Source organism: Nicotiana tabacum, chromosome 14 (genome assembly GCF_000715075.1).
Source record: "Nicotiana tabacum cultivar K326 chromosome 14, ASM71507v2, whole genome shotgun sequence".
Taxonomy (NCBI): domain Eukaryota; kingdom Viridiplantae; phylum Streptophyta; class Magnoliopsida; order Solanales; family Solanaceae; genus Nicotiana; species Nicotiana tabacum.
The window spans coordinates 100,489,022-100,506,879 of NC_134093.1; the positions used below are offsets into that span (position 1 = coordinate 100,489,022).

Consider the following 17,858-nt stretch of genomic DNA (forward strand, 5'->3'; position numbering starts at 1 on the left):
GGACAACTGTGATACTACTATAATGACACGTGGTGTTTTATGTATGGTTTATTAGAGTGGAATATAGAATATTCATGTTGTTCCCTGATGTTTTCTATGAATAAAAAGACTCAATCGAATACATTTAATATGAAGGTTACATTTAATCCATCCTTCATTTGCCTTGACTTCGGTGTTTCTACATCGTTAGATATTACTCATTCCGTCCCAATCGTGTTTCTCTTTTACACGTCATTTAAAAAATATTAATTAAAAAAGATTTTAGACTATTTTATCCTTATCTATGTCTTAACATATGATTTCTCTTCATTAAATATTTACTCTAGTTACGTGTTATCTCCTTTTTCAAGAACAATTACTATTAAGGGTAAAATAGGAAAAATATAATTTATTTTGTCTTTAACTTCTAAAATGATAAATAATTTGAGAAAACTATTTTAAGAAATCACGACAGATAATTTGAGAGATTAATAAGGACAGTGATGAAAGTTGAAGCTTCTTCGACTAATTTTCGTCCTTTCAAGTTTCAAAATAATAAGATATTGGCATCTCTCCATCCACATTTATTTTGAAATACAAAATGATTTAACTGTTACATGTGTTAATTTCTCTGTTTAGTCTGAGTTATATGTTTCAAAGCTCAACTTTGTTTTTGCTTCTAATAACTTCCACGTTTTTCTAAGTCAATTTTTAGAAGGTGTATTTATTAGTTTTCAAACTCACAAATTATAACCTTACAAGTGTTAGAAAATGAAAGATGATATATATATATTGTTTCGTTATACAGAAGTTTAAAGAACTTCATCTAGAAAACACAGATCCGTCCCATGAAATTTCAGGAAATAGTTGGACTATAGCTATTATTTGTTCACATAGATTATAAAAAAGATCGTCGAATAGATCTGCAGTATGCTCAAAACTCGGTGGCATGGATAACTCTGTTGTTGAGGTATTTGATTATATCAACCTCTTTGGAGTGAATTTAAGAAGGAAAAACATGTGGTACAAGGTATAATAGTTAGACAGCATATTTATTCAACAGGATATGAATAGAATTTTTGGATAAAAAAGACTAGCATAAAGTGAAATATTAAAACGGATGTAATGTGTTTATTTATTCTTAAGCACTTACAAAGTTAAGGATAGAGAAAAACAATTGAAGACTTATAAAAGAAGCACAAGATCTTTGGCATGCGGAATCGAAGGTGTGACTTAGCGGTCAATAAAATGAGATGAAAATAATGAGAAACCAAGATTCAAATCCTAGCAAATCTAAAGTTAAAAACACTAGGTGACTTCTTTTTATCTGCCTAAGTCTGAGTGGGAAAAGTTACCTAGAACATGTGTTAGCGGAGGCACCAAGTATATCCTCCACATATATTTATATGTCTAGTCAAAACTCAGCAAACAAAGGTTATGTTGCATCCTCTCTACCCTATACAATGGTAGAGATGCGCACAAGCTGCCCGAATTTCATTATCATCCCAAAAGAACTTTGGCAGTTTGAGTGATGAAATATTTTTATAAATACTTTAGCTATATATTAAGAGAGTACACTTTTATCTGTGAAAATTCTTTTTGATAATTGGTGACAGTGAAACTTATCTTGATTATATGCTTGTTCCAATAACATATTAAATTGTACAATCACTTTATCCAAAAGCTTAAACTATTAAAGAGGGTATATTTTTATTTACTTAATTATAGCTGAAACAAAACCAACCGTTCATTGGTGGGAGAACCACCCAATTTATTTTTATCCAATAGTTCCAAGAATATTATGTGCATGTTTTATGCCTTGAGACAGTTGCATGTCCCAAAGTTTGCAGGACAAACCATACATAGAGTTAGAGATGCAATGAACAGTTATATTGAACCTAATGGCACAGAACAATGATACACAGACTTTCAGCAAATGACCTTCAAAGAGGAAAACCAAGTGCTGCTGCTTCATTTCATTCACAAAAGACTTCCCAAGGCTTTTGCTTTCTCCCTTAGGATAAATTTCTGTATCTTGCCAGTCGACGTTTTTGGAATATCTTCAAATATGACTGTCCGAGGTGCCATGTAGTGAGGCAAATTATCCCGACAAAAGTTGATAATTTCTTGATCACCAACGCTAAATCCCTCCTTCAACTTCACAAACGCGCAAGGTGTCTGCCCCCAATGATTATCTGGTCGTGCAACTACTGCTGTTTCAAGAACTGCTGGATGACTGTACAAAACACGTTCCACCTCAACCGTACTTATGTTTTCTCCACCAGAAATTATAATGTCTTTCAACCGGTCCTTAACTTCAATATAACCATCGCTATGTTTTACAGCAAGATCACCACTGTGAAACCATCCGCCTCTAAAAGCTTCTTCCGTTGCTTTTGTATCTTTTAAATATCCACTCATTACAGTATTCCCTCGAAACATAATTTCTCCAATTGTCTTACCATCAGCTGGTACCTTTTCCATTGTCATAGAATCTTTCACATCAACTTCCTCTAAACAGAGATGATGTACTCCTTGTCTTGCTTTTAGCACAAACTTTTCATCCGGAGGCAAAGAATCCCACTCGGGCTTCCACAAACAATACGTACCTGGACCGTATGTCTCTGTTAGTCCATATAAGTGATGTACTCCAAATCCAAGCTCCTCCATTTTGGAAATAATTTGCGGAGGTGGTGGTGAACCACCTGTCATTATTTTAACCTTGTGAGGAAGTGGCTGTCGATCACACGGTGGTGAATTCACAATCTTGTTCAAGACAGTTGGTGCTCCACCCATATGTGTGACTTTGTGCAATGAAATATTTTCAAATATCTCTTTTGGAGAGACATTTCTCAGACAAACATTTGTGCCACCCAATGCTGCTAGTCCCCAAAGAAGACACCATCCGTTGCAGTGAAACGTTGGAACGGTCCAAAGATAAGTAGGGAATGAACTCATCTCATGAAGCAAAAATGTGGCGATAGTATTGAGATATGCACCTCTATGACTGTAAACAACTCCTTTGGGTCGTGATGTTGTTCCAGAAGTATAGTTAACACTAATAGGGTCAAATTCAGTTATCGGCCACCTTATAGAAAAATGGTTTTCCCCACTTTTGAGGAGACTCTCGTATTCGTGAGTGCTAGAGTTATCGATAGGAAGGGGATCGTCAGATTCAGGGATTACAACAAGAAGAGATGGTTTCAGTTTACTGTCAGCAATAAGGTCTAGTGCACCTTGAGCAATTTTGAGTAACTGCTGATCCACAAATATGACCTTTGCTTCCGAATGCATCAATAATGTCGATACCATAGCTGAATCATGGCGTGTATTTAATGTACAAAGAACGGCTCCAGCCATTGGTACTGCAAAATGTAGCTCTTGCATTGCTGGTACATTAGGGGCCAGTGTTGCAACCTACAGAAAGAAATTTAGATCTTTTTTAATGTGGAAGTAAATGACATAAGTTATTGCGACATCGTTAAACTGCTAAAATAATTGTCTTAAGGAAGTGGATTGACAAGTGAAGAAGTAAAAAATAACGAGGGGGATCCTTAACTTTGACCATCTCAGAAGGCAAAGTTGAACTAAAATGCAAATCATACAACATAATAGTTCAAGCATCATATTCGTAATTAGTCACTGTCATTAGAAAGACACATAAAGCTACACTCTCAGTGAACCGCTTCTTAAATCCAAAAGAAGAATGGGGCAGCCTATCTATTCACTTGTCCGGACGACAACAGAACTCCGTACCGGAATTTTAATATCTTATTCCTTAAACCCTAAAATGGAGTCATTGGTACATCGAAGACTCAAGAGACCTTCGAGCGTGATATAGGCAACCATAAGAGAGACTTTAGCCACATCTTAATCTATGGTTGACAAATAAGGTGATCAAGAAAGTCATGAACCTCATAGCACTCGCTACAAAAGCTATGTGGAGCTTTTCAGGTCTAAAACCTGTTCTACATTATCATATGTAGACAATTTCATAAAGCAATTGCCCAAGCTCGTGGAAGTATACTTGAACTCAAGTGGTGCCAAATCTTACAACATTTCAGTTCAAGTTCCATATACCTAATTAGAAATAAACATAAAGCTTTTATCTCAATGCACTGCTTCTGAAGTTCACAAGAAGAATGAAGAAGACTACTTTATTATATGTCGATATACCAGTAAAATGAACAGAGGGTCCATGCCAACTGTACCTAATTTATTAATCAAGTCATCCTACAGCAAGCATGATTTACCAGCTAAGAACATTGAAGTTTAACTAATTATAATCGTTATCCTTAACATCTCATATCAAAGCCCATTCATTGCTAGTATGAACAAACCATAACATTAGAGCCTCACACTAGAAATCTCTAATTTTGAGCAGCTGTAGGTCTTGCTAATTTTCGGTTTAATAGTTAATGTGCAACAATATAAAGACAAGCTCCCCTATACTGGATTAGATTAATTGTAATTACTAATTGGAAATATTGATCTCACAACCCCAAACACTTCAGCTCCGCTTACTGTGTTAAAAAATACTACCTTGCTGAATCACACGGGATTCCACGTGCCCCATGCTACTCGGGTCAGAGCGTAAGCTAGTGATACTTTCGGTTACTTGACTTTCTCCATCTAGGGTGCAACATTCAGGTTGTTTCCCTAGCAGCACTACGCTTGTATTACTCTCTAACAACCTCATTTTCACAGTTTAGGCTACTCCCATTTCGCTTGCCGCTACTATGGGAATCGCTTTTGCTTTCTTTTCCTCTGGCTACTAAGATGTTGCGGTTCATGTTATCTGCCTTAGCTTTTTGCACACCCCTTAAGAAAGACATTTAATAAACATAATCATAAGAGCCCTCTATCTCTCTTTAAAAGTTTCAATCAATACTCCACCAATTAGAACAGTAAGGGTAAATTTGGTAAAATTTAATAAATGATTTCTTGTTTTTTTAAAAGGTCAAACATTTTTACACGAATTCACTATCTCATAAGAATCAAACCAATACTAAAAAGGAACTAATCTTTCATCAGAAAATTTCTTCTTAAATTAATTCTATTAGGTAGCAAGTCATCAAGATTCAAAGCCTTGTATCATCCAAACTTATCAAAATGATACAGATATCACCTATGTTGCTCAGACTCTTTGAAAATATCGTCGGGTGATCCTCCAAAATTAGCGCATTTTTGGAGGATCCGACACATTTTTGGAGGATCCGACACAGGTGCGGCAACATTTTGGAGAATCAGCACAGCAGAGGATATCACTATATCCTATATCATTTTGAAATATTTTCAACATAATATTTTATTCTCAAAATGATACATATATCACCTATGTTGCTCGGACTCTCTGAAAATATCATCGGGTGTGTGTCAGATCCTCCAAAACTAGTACATTTTTGGAGGATCAGACACGGCTTGAGCAACATTTTGGAGAGTCCGCGTAAGCTATGATATCACTATATCAAAAGGATTAATATTTTATTCTATTGGTAGCATGTCAACATCAAGATTTAAAGTCAAATAAATTTTTAAGCATAGAAAAGTTGACAGAAATCTTACCACATCCCCACGAGAAATCCCCAACTGAACAAGAGCAGAAGCAAGTTTTACACATCTAACATGAGTTTCTTCCCAAGTATACTTCACTTTAGAACCATAAATAACTGAAGTTCTATCTCTAAATACATTAGCTGCTCTTTCCAAGAAACTTAAGGGTGTCAAAGGAACATGATTTGCGGAACATTTAATTAGACCTTCTATAGAAAACTGGCAAAAGGTACGGTACCTTTGAGTATTTTTTGGGTGAATTTGACTGAAACCATTAAAGAAATTACGAGCCAATCTTGAGTTCTTGAAAAAATGATTCATGGTTACGGTGGAGATGATGGTTTAATTTAGAGGGAAGTTGGTGAGACTAGGACTGATAGTTTTTTGTTCATATAGATAACTTGAATTTTTATAGCCATATATATAGAAACGTATATACAGTAAAAAAAATTGCTTTTGCATTGGGCGTTTGGACATAAAAATTATTGAAAAAAAGTAATATTTAGAGTTAAGTTAAAAATAGTATTTTTAAAATTATGTTTGGACATGTATTTCACTTGAAAAAATATTACAGTTTTGTGAATTGAGAAAAATATTTTTTTGAAAATTTTAAAAAACTAGTCAAAATCACTTTTTGGTTTTTGAAAACTCATTTTTGAAATTTTTTCAAAAACTTGCAAAATTTCATAGACAAACACATTTCTGATAAAAAAAAATTGAAAAAAAGAAAAAGAAAATTTATGGACAAATGAGACCTAAAAAAGGATCGCTCAGTGCAGACACAGGGTCCAGAAAAGATCACTCCAAAGAGTTTATGACTGATTCTATGGCTGAAAAATATTTATAAATAATCTTCCACAAAAGGTGGAAGAGATTTATTAATTTAACAAATAAGAGAGATTATCTAAATTTAAAATATGTAGAGGTAATCTGACCCTTTACACTGTGGAATATGTAATTATTTTGGATAAGGATTAAGATGAGAGTCTAACGTAAGCATGATTGGTTTTTTAAAACGTTGCTGAGTACGATGTTTGGTACGTAATAAAGACTATTGAGCACATGAATTTAGGTAGACTGAATGGACACAATGAATTTAGTTATTAGGTTGACTCAACTTGGATTTAGTTATTTCTCAAGTAATTACCTTTAGCAGATTTTGCAAAAAAAAAAAAAAAAAAAAAAAAAAAGGAGGATAAAGATAAAGAAAGAGATTTGAATACTGACCAAAAATGGAGACAGAAAAGATTTTTACACAAATAATCGATTAGATAGTCGATGTATATAAATTATACTAATTATATATAATTACTAAGTTATATACATTACACATATATTATTATAAAAGCAATTGTGTAAATGACTATCATTCTACAAACGAAAAAAACAAAGAAAGCCAGTGATTTTAAATTAGACAAGTTGGCAATTACCCAATTCCCATCTAATAATCGCCTCTCCTATAATAAAAAAAGAAGGTAAAAAAAATTGGTTTTTTGACAAGTTGTTATCACTAAATTCATAACGCTTCTTTTGGACTTAAAGAACCAAAATATGTGAAAAACAAATATAGAGACCAATATATATATATATATATATATATATATATATATATATATATATATATATTGGTTACTTTATTTAAATTAATAAATATAGATATCTTATAATTAACTAAACCCAATCGTGACAGTCCTACCTATTGTAATTAGTATATGATATTTAGTAGATAATTATCTTAATAATGATTTAATTACACGAAACCACATAACTACATCACTTTATAAATAAAACTAACCAGACACAAGGAAATAAATTTTGAAGAAGTTGAACAATTGATTTTTGTAAAAACTCCGCTACATGTTGAACATATTATGCTCACTTATGTCTCATAGTAACATTGTAACAATAGTAAAGCATAAATAAAAAGCTAGGATGATCAATTTTGTATCTGATAGTCTGATACCAGGCAATTTAGCTTTGTCAATATGACAATTGTGAGAATGAAATATTACTCAAGCACAACAACAACAACATCAACAACAAAAAACCCAGTGAATTCTCACAAATGAGGTCTGAAGAGGATAAGATATACGCAGCATTACCTCTACGTATCTATATAATACACATATACAATAACTTGGTAATAGAAATGCAAATAATGAATTAATACAACAATTTAAAAGGTTCAAATTTATCAATTTCAAATATACATTGCACCAGATTACCAACTATGAAAAAACATGTATAAGATCAATATATTTGTCAATATAAGTCCATCTCTATCAACTCCTTTTTTCCATATCGACAAACATTAACTTGAGAAAAACAAAATAGAAATGAACTTGGAAATAGTAAAGAGAAGAGAAGAGTTGGACGATCAACTATTTTACCTAAGCATCAAACCATGGAAACACATTTAACTACTACTCACAAGAGAAGTGCTTCTCAGCATTTTTTTACCAAATACATCAACGGCTTATTTTCAGTTTCACCATTTCTATCCAAACATGTAACTACTTTTTCATAAATTCAGCTACACCACTTAAGTGTTATGAAAGGCGAAAAGCGCAAAAAAGCTTAATGTTGGGGCTTTAAGCGCAACACCACTTCGGTGTTATGAAAGGCGAGAAGCGCAAAAAAACTCTAAGGTCTGTTGGGGCTTTAAGCGCAAATAAAGCATGGGTTTTAACGAAAAAAGGCGCAAATGGAAAAAAAATATAAAATGTATGTGTAGTCCAAGACTAATAATTATAAGTGTGAATAACAAATATATGAACAAAGAAAATTGAAAAAGAATTACGATAAAGTGAAATATCATTTGTTTAGTATCGCCTCTTCAGGATTACGCTCATTGGCTAGGAAAAGTATGCCTTAAAGCTTGACGACGAGACTGAAGTGCCTGCTAAGCGAGGCGAAGTGCTCAACATGTTTTGAGCCTCGCTTCAGAGCTTAAGCGCGCTTTAAGTGCGCCTTTGAATACACTGCACCACTTAAGAAGTGCTCAAATTCAGCTCACCAACGGGCTCTATATCTGCAACTGGTTCTGCATAAATTACCAAAGGATGAGTATAACACATTGTAATTCCTATTGTCTCCTATATCTTTTCTTCCCTTGGTGGGACTTCAATTAACTTGTATTTTGATATTAAGTAGTTGTACGGAGCTAAGAATTTAATAAGGACAACAAAGATCATAGCCTAAATAACAATAACTATGATCTTGAAGAACAACACCAAAACAATATTTATATACAAAGCAGGGGAAAAGAAAGCATGTGCGGAGAAACACATTTTGTCAAACTCTATTAAAAAGGAAACATAAAGAAGTAGGTAAAATGAAACTCACCACACTTCCCTTTGTAGAGAGGTTAAATCTCGAGTAGGTAGTGTCCAAATTGGAGAACAACACATAGTGTGCTACACTTTTGTTAGACCCTAAAATTGAACTGGACTTCCGCTTGGCATACCATGAGCTAATTGTATAGCACGCCATGCTTTGTGGTAACTAATGCTCAGTCCATATCTCTTTCTCATTTCTTCTACCACAAACCTTGGTTTGATTTCTATTTTAGTGTCATGTAGTAGCTCGGTGATGTAATCGGATATGACCTTTGATGTTGCGTGTCGATGGTCAGTTACATCAACAGAGCAACTATGGTTTTTCTCAAACTTAGTAATCTTGAATAATGCAGAATCATGGACCTGTGCAGAATGCAAATACCAACTGCATTCGTCATCATAACACTTTAGACAATACCTTGTTTTGCTCGATTTATAGACCTTAAAATTGAACTGGTACTTAATTGCATGATTTGAAAAACATTTTTTCAAACTTTCTTTGTCCTCAAACATAGATCCAACAATTATTTCATCCAATGAAGCATCTTTGTTCAAAACCATAGTTCGCAAATCGCCTCTTTTACTGGCCGACCTTTTTCTTACATTCCTACCATTTGATGTCTGTCCAGTTTCCTCAGTTAATTTTCTACTCGTCAGAGGTTCAGGTGCCATTGCTGGTTCAACCACTATCAATGCTTTATCTCCAATATGCATTTCCCATACTCCTTCCTCTTGTGAAATACAAATATTTACTTCTTCATGTACGATGTTATTGCACAATTCCGTTTCTGAACTGTTTGCTGACAAAGAATTCCTTTTCACGATATCGACAATGAAACGGGCAGTCTTGAAACTGGAATTATTTTTCACCAAGAAGATGCAAGTAGTAACTTCATTGTCGTTTGTTACTAACATTCCTTTGCTTGTTTCTAGCTTCGTATCAAACCAAATATTTACTTCAATGTCACCCCTTTTCAGTTTTAGAACCTGAAAAATCTTTTCAACAAGAACTTCAAAGGTTATTTCATCATTTACAAGAATTAGTTTGGTGTCATGATCCAAATACTTGTTATTAGTAGTCCATCTGCCATTGTAAGCAATATAGATGCAAATTTCATCCATCCTGCATCAATTGAAATAAAAGACATTAGACATACATCTAAAATATGTAAAATATTCCTTAACAAATTTGGCCAAGTGGGCTAAACTTTCGAAACAACATTATTAAAGCAGATTGTCACGACCGACGAGGACCATGCTAATCTTTTCTGTATCGTTCCAATTTTATCAGATGAGTAAGCCTAACTTATTTGCCATATCAAAAATTCGGCAGAGTCTCCTCTGTACGTGCTAAATGCACCATAACACTAGTAATTCTAACATGTTAAGTTTAGAAAATATGAACAATCTCAAGCTACAAGCTCCCACAACAATTGTATAAGTTTCAAGCTACGCTATCACTAACACAACCCAATATACAATCCCAAGACTGACTTAGCGCCGGTCATGGCCCTCGTCGGGTCGTGACACAGATAATCAAATCAGTGTTTTCTTTAGCCCAGTGGTCCAAGCTCTGCTTTTAACTTTTAACACTTCCTACGCAAACCGTGGCTACAATGCTTTAGTCTTATACAAAGTATTATTCTAGATTAGGAAATAGTTATGACCATAGTGTGACAAAGAACGGAAGAAAGTAGAAAAGAAGGACAAGTTTAGGTAGGAGCTTATGTTCTTATTAATGAGAGAAAAAGAAGTCAGGCATAGATTTTTTAGTGAGAGTATTGGAGTCGGCTTCGAAAGTACTTTTATATTTGTCCACTATCTTTATTCTCCTCAGCAATTTTCTTCATTATTTCAATTATCTAAATATTTAGAAGAATTAACCTAAATAGTGCTCACCCAATCGCTCAAACTAAAAATAGCATGCGGATGTATAGTGTATGTATAATCCATGTATAATATGTGTATAACCATGTATAATTAGTGTACAATCTATGTATACCGGTTAGGAAAAATAAACTGTAAATCCGTCCGGCTATTTGTGTAAAAATATTAACTATTTGTTTGGTTGATAATTTGTACACTGAGTTTGTTGTTGTACTTTCCAATAACTAATTATTATGACTGAGAAAAAAGGTTAAAAATTACTTCCTCCAGTCCACTTTAAGTGATTTTTTGGCTTCTTTTTTTTTCGATAACCGTGGTGTCCGGGCTAGCTTGCGCGCACCTCGACTAATTTCACGGGATACCTGCTACCTCCCACCAGCAACAGGTACCAGGTAACTCTATCCACCAAGGCTTGGATAGATGGGAAGAAATCACCTAGTATTTGCCTCCGCTGGGATTTGAACCTGAGATCTCATAGTTCTCACCCACTTCATTGACCACTAGGTCACACCCTTGGGTGCATTTTTTGGCTTATTTTTATGGTCCACAATATTTGATTTCTTCGGATATCAAGAAGGAATTAACTTTTTCTTTCCAAAGTTGTCCTTGGAATAAAGAGCCTAGAAGTAGTTTGTTATACTTCCAATGAGCAAATTAAGGTTAATATGGTCAGTTTCATTGTTAATTACTACTAAAAGGTGAATTCCTTAATGTGTGAAAAGAGCCAAAAAATCACTTAAAGTGGACCGGCGGAGTACACAAGAAGATATAATTGAGTCTTTTTTTCAGTTAGATGCATTTAATATGACAAGATCAAAGCTGCTTTTTTTCAAAAAAATTTGCTTTAAAAGAAGTAACAGGATAAAAAGCTCATGAACCTTCTTCATCAGATGTTCATCTGTTTTTCTGTTTTAAAAGGGGTAAACAGCCTTCTGCATGGGACAAACTAATTCAATTCAAAAGGTACAAATGTTAAGGCATAAGCTTGAAAATACTTAAATATGATCTAGAAGAATTAAGCATGACAAAAACAAAAAACTGATGACCGAGAAATCCATTTGGGGCCAACTCTTAGGACCAATAGGAGTCTTTAAAACTCAGGAACAATGGGTCTGCCCCTCTACCCATCTGCACTTAATAGGAAGCTTAAACGGTACCTCAACATTTTGCACTTGAACTAAGCCCTGGGTCTACTTTCATTACTTATTAAATTTTAACAATCAAACACATTAAATACTCTGAAGCAACCACATAAATTCTTTGTTGTAGAAAAAGTTGGTTAATTAAAGTAATTGTGTTATTGAAATTAGGACTACTATACATAGTGCTGCAGTAAAAAAAAAAAAGAGCCTTAGAGCAATGGTAAAGATGTATTCGTGTGACTTATAGATCACAGGGTTCGAGTCGTGGAATCAGCCATTGGCGCTTGCATCACAGTAGGCTGCCTACATCACGCTCTTTGGGTGCAGCCCTTTCCGAACCCGAACGCAGGGATACTTTGTGCACCGGACTGCTTACTGCTCCTTTTATACAGAGTGCCATAGTAATGAGAAATCTGCAAAGCAGTAGGTAAGATTTTCCTAACGGACATTTTATCAAACATTTCATATGCATTAGTTAGTAGTGCCCCTCTACCTTTCGCATTTAAGTGGAGAATCGTAGAGGGGCAGACCCATTATCCCAGAGTTTCGAAGTTCAAAGAACTTGCCGGTCAACAAAAACATATAAATATATAAACCAAAACCCTTATTTCCTCGTCTTCAGAGAAAAAGAAATCAGTGCACAAAAACACACACACACGAAGGGGGAAAATTCCCAAAAATAAACATGAATGCTTACCGGTAACAAAGTAATTTAGAGGAAGAAGCAACGACTGAATAAATGAAAGAGCTTGAGGAGGAACCAAATCAAAGGTTAATGAGAGGAGCAGTTGCTGACTTTCTTTTAAGAGGTCCTGATGTATATGTGCAATAAAATATCAGTGGTGTCAAACCCTTGCATAGTAGGAGTAATAAAATTTAAATTTATAACTGCTTCAGTTTTTTTTGGTAATTAAAAGAATGGACTCATAAATCGCGTTCATTGAACGTGACTTATAAATCATATTTTTACTAACACATAGTAGCTTTAAATGAGTGCGACTTATAAAGTGCATTTCTTTTTTGCCTTATAAAACATAGTTCATCGAACTATAAATCTGTATACGGGTAAAACCGAGGATATCGAGCACTCCGATTTTCCGGTGGAGGAAACGAAGCAATGACATAACTATTCGGAATCGAGATCGAAGTCAGGAACCTCTCGCACTAAGGCCTTGACGAAGCACTCACCACCGGGGCCATCGAGACAACGCCGCCGAATCCGGTTAGGGCTCCAAGACCTCGGAAGGCACAATCAAATGGTTGCACACGACTAACGAGGGGCCGTGCTATCCGCGCCCAATCGGATATCACAGCGTGGATTTCGGCCCGTATCAGCAGCTGATCACTGATTAACGAAAAAAAAAAATTTTACCTTTCTTAGAGTTGTACTTAGGGTAAAACTCCCCTACTATATAAAGGGAAAGTTGATTGATCAATAGGGAGAAGTTTACTATTCAATGAGGACATTGTAACACATACGTCAAGGAAATATAAACTTGTTTTCTCTGTTTCTAAGCTATTCAAAGGCTCTTATTCTTGTTCATAACTATTCATATATATCTTGGCTGCGAATCGAAGGCAGATTAATTGTTAAGCCCACAACCGAGCCCGGATTCAATACTACTACTGGTTTGGCTAGTTTTTCTATCTTTCATTTGCTTATCTAACATTATTAATCACTTGTATTGGATTAACCCACATATCCTTTAAAATCACGTATAAATTCAATTGTTATCCATTTTAAAGGTAAACAGTTTGGCGCCCACCGCGGGGCTAAGGATAATAGTGGTAATTTAATACAAATTTCCATAACACACTCTGTTTTACGCTTGTTCTTTGAGATTTTAATTTCAGATCAACCTAAAAATGTCAAACTCTCTGCATGCTCACTTGAACGTTGATGCTGAATCTGACCATCACGACGAAAACAACAATATAGTACCTAGTAACGAGGTACCCCCTGCGGATCCCAATGGAGTCCTAGTTACAGACCCAGTCGACGCCAACTCACTTGTGACCATCGACGTCAACCTGCCGACCGACCCTAAGAACAACATTCGTAGAGGAGCCCGTCCAACGTCTCGAGGTATGCCCGAAGGTGAAGGCGACAGAATCATTATGCGGGTGATCTTCGAAATGTTAAAGGCCCAACAGACGTCGATAGCACAGCTGCATAATCAAAGTCGCGCCCTCAGCAGAGTTGAGCCCGAACCATCCATGGAAAACACCCGAAGAAATGAGCAAGCCACAGAAAGCACGGGTGAAGCTGAGCCCGGGACCAACCCCGAAATAATAAAAATGCTTGAGGAACTAACAGAACTGGTGGAATCGGTGGAGAAAAAAATTGAGGCCGACGACAAAAAAATGGAGACCTTTAACTCCAGAGTCGATCAAATCCCATGAGCGCCCCCGGTATTGAAAGGCCTGGATTCAAGAAATTTGTCCAAAAGCCTTTCCCTCCGAGCGCGGCACCGAATCCAATCCCAAAGAAGTTTCGTATGCCCGATATTCTGAAGTATAATAGAAGCACGGGTCCAAATGAGCACGTGACCTCCTACACGTGTGCAATCAAGGAAAACGACTTAGAAGATGATGAAATCGAGTCGGTTTATCTAAATAAGTTCAGATAAACCCTGTCAAAAGGAACAATGATATGGTATCACAACTTACCCTCAAATTCTATTGATTCGTTTGCTATGCTTGCAGATGCCTTTGTGAAAGCGCATGTCGGGACCATCAAAGTCGAGACCAGAAAATCAGATCTTTTAAAGGTAAAACAAGGAGACATTGAAATGCTCGGGGAGTTTGTATCGAGGTTTTAAATGGACCGGATGGACTTGCCTCCGGTTGCGGATGATTGGGTCATTCAGGAATTCACTCAAGGACTTATCCCCCGAAGCTCCTTGGCTTTGCAGTAGCTGAAACAAAATTTGATAGAGTACCCGACGGTATCTTGGGCCGACATCTATAACAGGTACCAGTTAAAAATCAGAGTCGAGGACGATCATCTCGGGGCCCTCTCCGGGTTCATCTATCCTATCAGAACTAATGAAAGGTCTAAGAGAGTCGTCGACCATGAACCAAGACTGAACAGAGACCGGTATCAACCGTATAATGGAGATAGAAGGAGTAACGGATCTGGGCGTAACCCTACAAGAAACGAGAAGATGAGAGATCGAGGCCATAATAGTTGGGGACTCATGAGCAAAAACGGTTTTGATAGGCCACTCGGGGCCAAGGAGGCACCAAGGTTATCGGAATATAACTTCAATGTCGATGCTGCCAGTATCGTATCTGCCATCGGGCACATCAAGGATACCAAGTGGCCTCGGCCATTGCAGTCTGACCCTACCCAGAGAGACCCTAACCTGATGTGTAAGTATCATGGTACTCATGGCCACGGGACCGGGGACTGCCGACAATTAAGAGAAGAAGTGGCCCGGTTATTCAATAACAGGCATCTCCGGGAAGTTCTGAGTGATCGAGCAAAAATCACTTCAGGAAGAGGGACTCCAACAAACAGACCGAACAAGAAGAACATCAGCACGTCATCAACATGATCATTGGAGAAGTAGATGTCCCACAGGGACCAATGCTAAAGCGCACTAAGGTGTCCATCACAAGGGAAAAACGAACATGAGATTATATCCCGAAGGGAACCATTTCGTTCAACGATGAGGACGTCGAAGGCATCGTACAATCGCATAATGATGAACTGGTAATAGTTATACTTATAAATAAATCTCGAGTTAAGCGTGTGTTGATTGATCCAGGTAGCTCGGACAATATCATCAGATCAATGGTCGTAGAGAAGTTGGGTCAACAAAACCAAATAGTGCTAGCAGTCCGGGTTTTAAACTGATTCAACATGGCATGCGAAACTACCTAAGGAGAAATAACCTTGCCAGTAAATACCGCAGGGACAATTCAGGATACCAAATTCTACATGATCGAGGGGGCGTGAGGTATAACGCCTTATTTTGAAGGCCTTGGGTTCACAACATAAGGGCAGTACCCTCGACATACACTACACCAGGCACTAAAGTTCCCCACACCGGGAGGAATCAAGATGGTTTATGGAGAGCAGCCGACCGCAAAAGAAATGTTCGCAGTCAATGAAGTGATCTCGATGTCCGCACTCTCGACATCAAAGAATACAAAGCCAGTTAGGAAGGAAGAAACCAAATAGCAATCACCGATACCGGCCCCGACCGAACCGAAAAAGCAAGGAGCAGGCGAGGATGATGATTACGGAGTCCCTAGGCCGTTCATCGCCCCTGATGATTCCGATGCCACCAAGTCAACGGTCGAGGAGCTAGAACAAGTCGTATTGATCGAACACTTGCCTGATCGGAAGGTATACCTGGGCACGGGGTTAACTCTCAAGCTCAGAAAAAAACTCGTTGACTTTCTTATAGCTAACATAGATTGTTTCACTTGGTCCCATCTTGATATGACAAGGATCCCGCTAGAGATAACCACTCATAAGCTGAGCTTGGATCCAAAGTTCCACCCGGTTAAACAGAAGAGGACGCCTCAGTCCGAAGTCAAGCATGCATTCATCAAAGACGAGGTATCCAAACTCCTTAAAATAGGTTCCATTTCGGAAGTTAAGTACCCGGATTGGTTAGCTAACATAGTGGTAGTGCCTAAAAAGGGAAATAAATTAAGAATGTGCGTAGATACAAAAACTTGAAAAAGACGTGCCCTAAGGACTCTTTTCCTTTACCTAACATCAATCGCATGATCGATGCGACGGCCGGGCACGAGATACTCAGCTTTCTCGACACCTATTCCAGGTACAACCAAATCCGAATGGACCCGGGCAATCAAGAAAAAACTTCCTTTATCACTAAATTTGGCACCTATTGTTATAACGTAATACCATTCGGGCTAAAGAACGCCGATGCCACTTATCAACGCCTAGTAAATCGGATGTTCGAAGAACAGATAGGAAAATCAATGGAAGTTTATATTGACGACATGTTAGTTAAGTCTCTGCGAGCATAGGACTATTTGAAACATTTGCAGGAAACCTTTGACATACTTAAGAGATATAATATGAAGCTGAACCCGAAAAAATGTGCATTCGGGGTCTAATCCAAAAAATTCCTTGGACTCATGGTGTTCAACCGAGGGATTGAGATCAATCCCGATAAAATCAAAGCTAGAGAAGACATCACCGTGGTGGACAGTGTCAAGGCCGTTCAGAGGCTAGCTAGGGCACATAGTCGCCCTGGGCCGGTTCATATCGAGGTCCTCAGACAAAAGCCATCAGTTCTTCTCATTATTGAAGAAGAAGAATAACTTTTCTTGGACCTCGGGGTGCCAACAAGCTTTAGAAGAACTCAAACGGTACCTTTCGAGTCCACCCTTGCTCCATACTCCGAAGACGGACAAACAGTTGTACCTTTACTTGGCGGTATCCGAGGTAGCAGTAAGTGGAGTGCTAGTCCGGGAAGAGGAAGGTACGCAATTCCCTATTTACTATGTTAGTAGAACTCTAGGCGAGGCCAAAACAAGGTATTCTCACCTGGAAAATTGGCGCTCGCTTTGTTAAGCGCCTCCAGAATGTTAAAATAGTATTTTCAATGCCACCGCGTATGTATCGTAACCTCTTACCCACTAAGGAACATTATGCATAAACTCGAGTTCTTGAGCCGGTTGGCCAAATGGGCCGTAGAAATTAGCTGGTACGATATTGAATATCGACCCCGAACCGCCATCAAATCAAAATATTTGGTAGACTTCGTGGCCCACTTTACGCCGGCCTTAATACTCAAAGTCGAAAAGGAATTGTTATTAACCTCGGGGACTTTCTTGGGAATATGGACCCTATTTACGGACGGTGCCTCGAACGTAAAGGGGTCTGGACTCGGCATCGTATTGAAGCCGCCTAAGGGTAATGTAGTTAGGCAGTCTATTAGAACTGTGAAATTGACTAACAATGAGGCCGAGT

General features: G+C 37.2%; 2 protein-coding genes across 4 annotated transcripts; both read right to left on the reverse strand.

The window, feature by feature from the left end:
* Window positions 1–1,725: 1,725 nt before the first annotated feature.
* On the reverse strand, window positions 1,726–5,942 carry LOC107794978 (butanoate--CoA ligase AAE1). The gene is made up of 2 exons (XM_016617535.2): window positions 5,545–5,942; window positions 1,726–3,396 (listed from the first exon to the last, which is right to left on the reverse strand). Exons 1-2 carry the CDS (start codon window positions 5,851–5,853, stop codon window positions 1,960–1,962), a joined length of 1,746 nt encoding a protein of 581 aa, XP_016473021.1. The 5' UTR covers window positions 5,854–5,942; the 3' UTR covers window positions 1,726–1,959.
* Window positions 5,943–8,237: 2,295 nt separating this feature from the next.
* On the reverse strand, window positions 8,238–12,868 carry LOC107794977 (uncharacterized). Of its 3 annotated transcripts, XM_016617533.2 has the most exons (4): window positions 12,597–12,868; window positions 11,636–12,312; window positions 8,878–9,993; window positions 8,238–8,575 (listed from the first exon to the last, which is right to left on the reverse strand). In XM_016617533.2, the coding sequence occupies exon 3, from the start codon at window positions 9,990–9,992 to the stop codon at window positions 8,967–8,969; it is 1,026 nt and encodes a 341-aa protein (XP_016473019.1). In that variant the 5' UTR covers window position 9,993; window positions 11,636–12,312; window positions 12,597–12,868; the 3' UTR covers window positions 8,238–8,575; window positions 8,878–8,966. The 3 variants fall into 3 exon arrangements, with proteins under 3 accessions (XP_016473019.1, XP_016473020.1, XP_075085896.1); XM_016617534.2 differs by lacking the exon at window positions 11,636–12,312 and having other exon boundaries at window positions 12,597–12,867; XM_075229795.1 differs by having other exon boundaries at window positions 8,878–12,312; window positions 12,597–12,867.
* Between the last annotated feature and the right edge of the window lie 4,990 nt (window positions 12,869–17,858).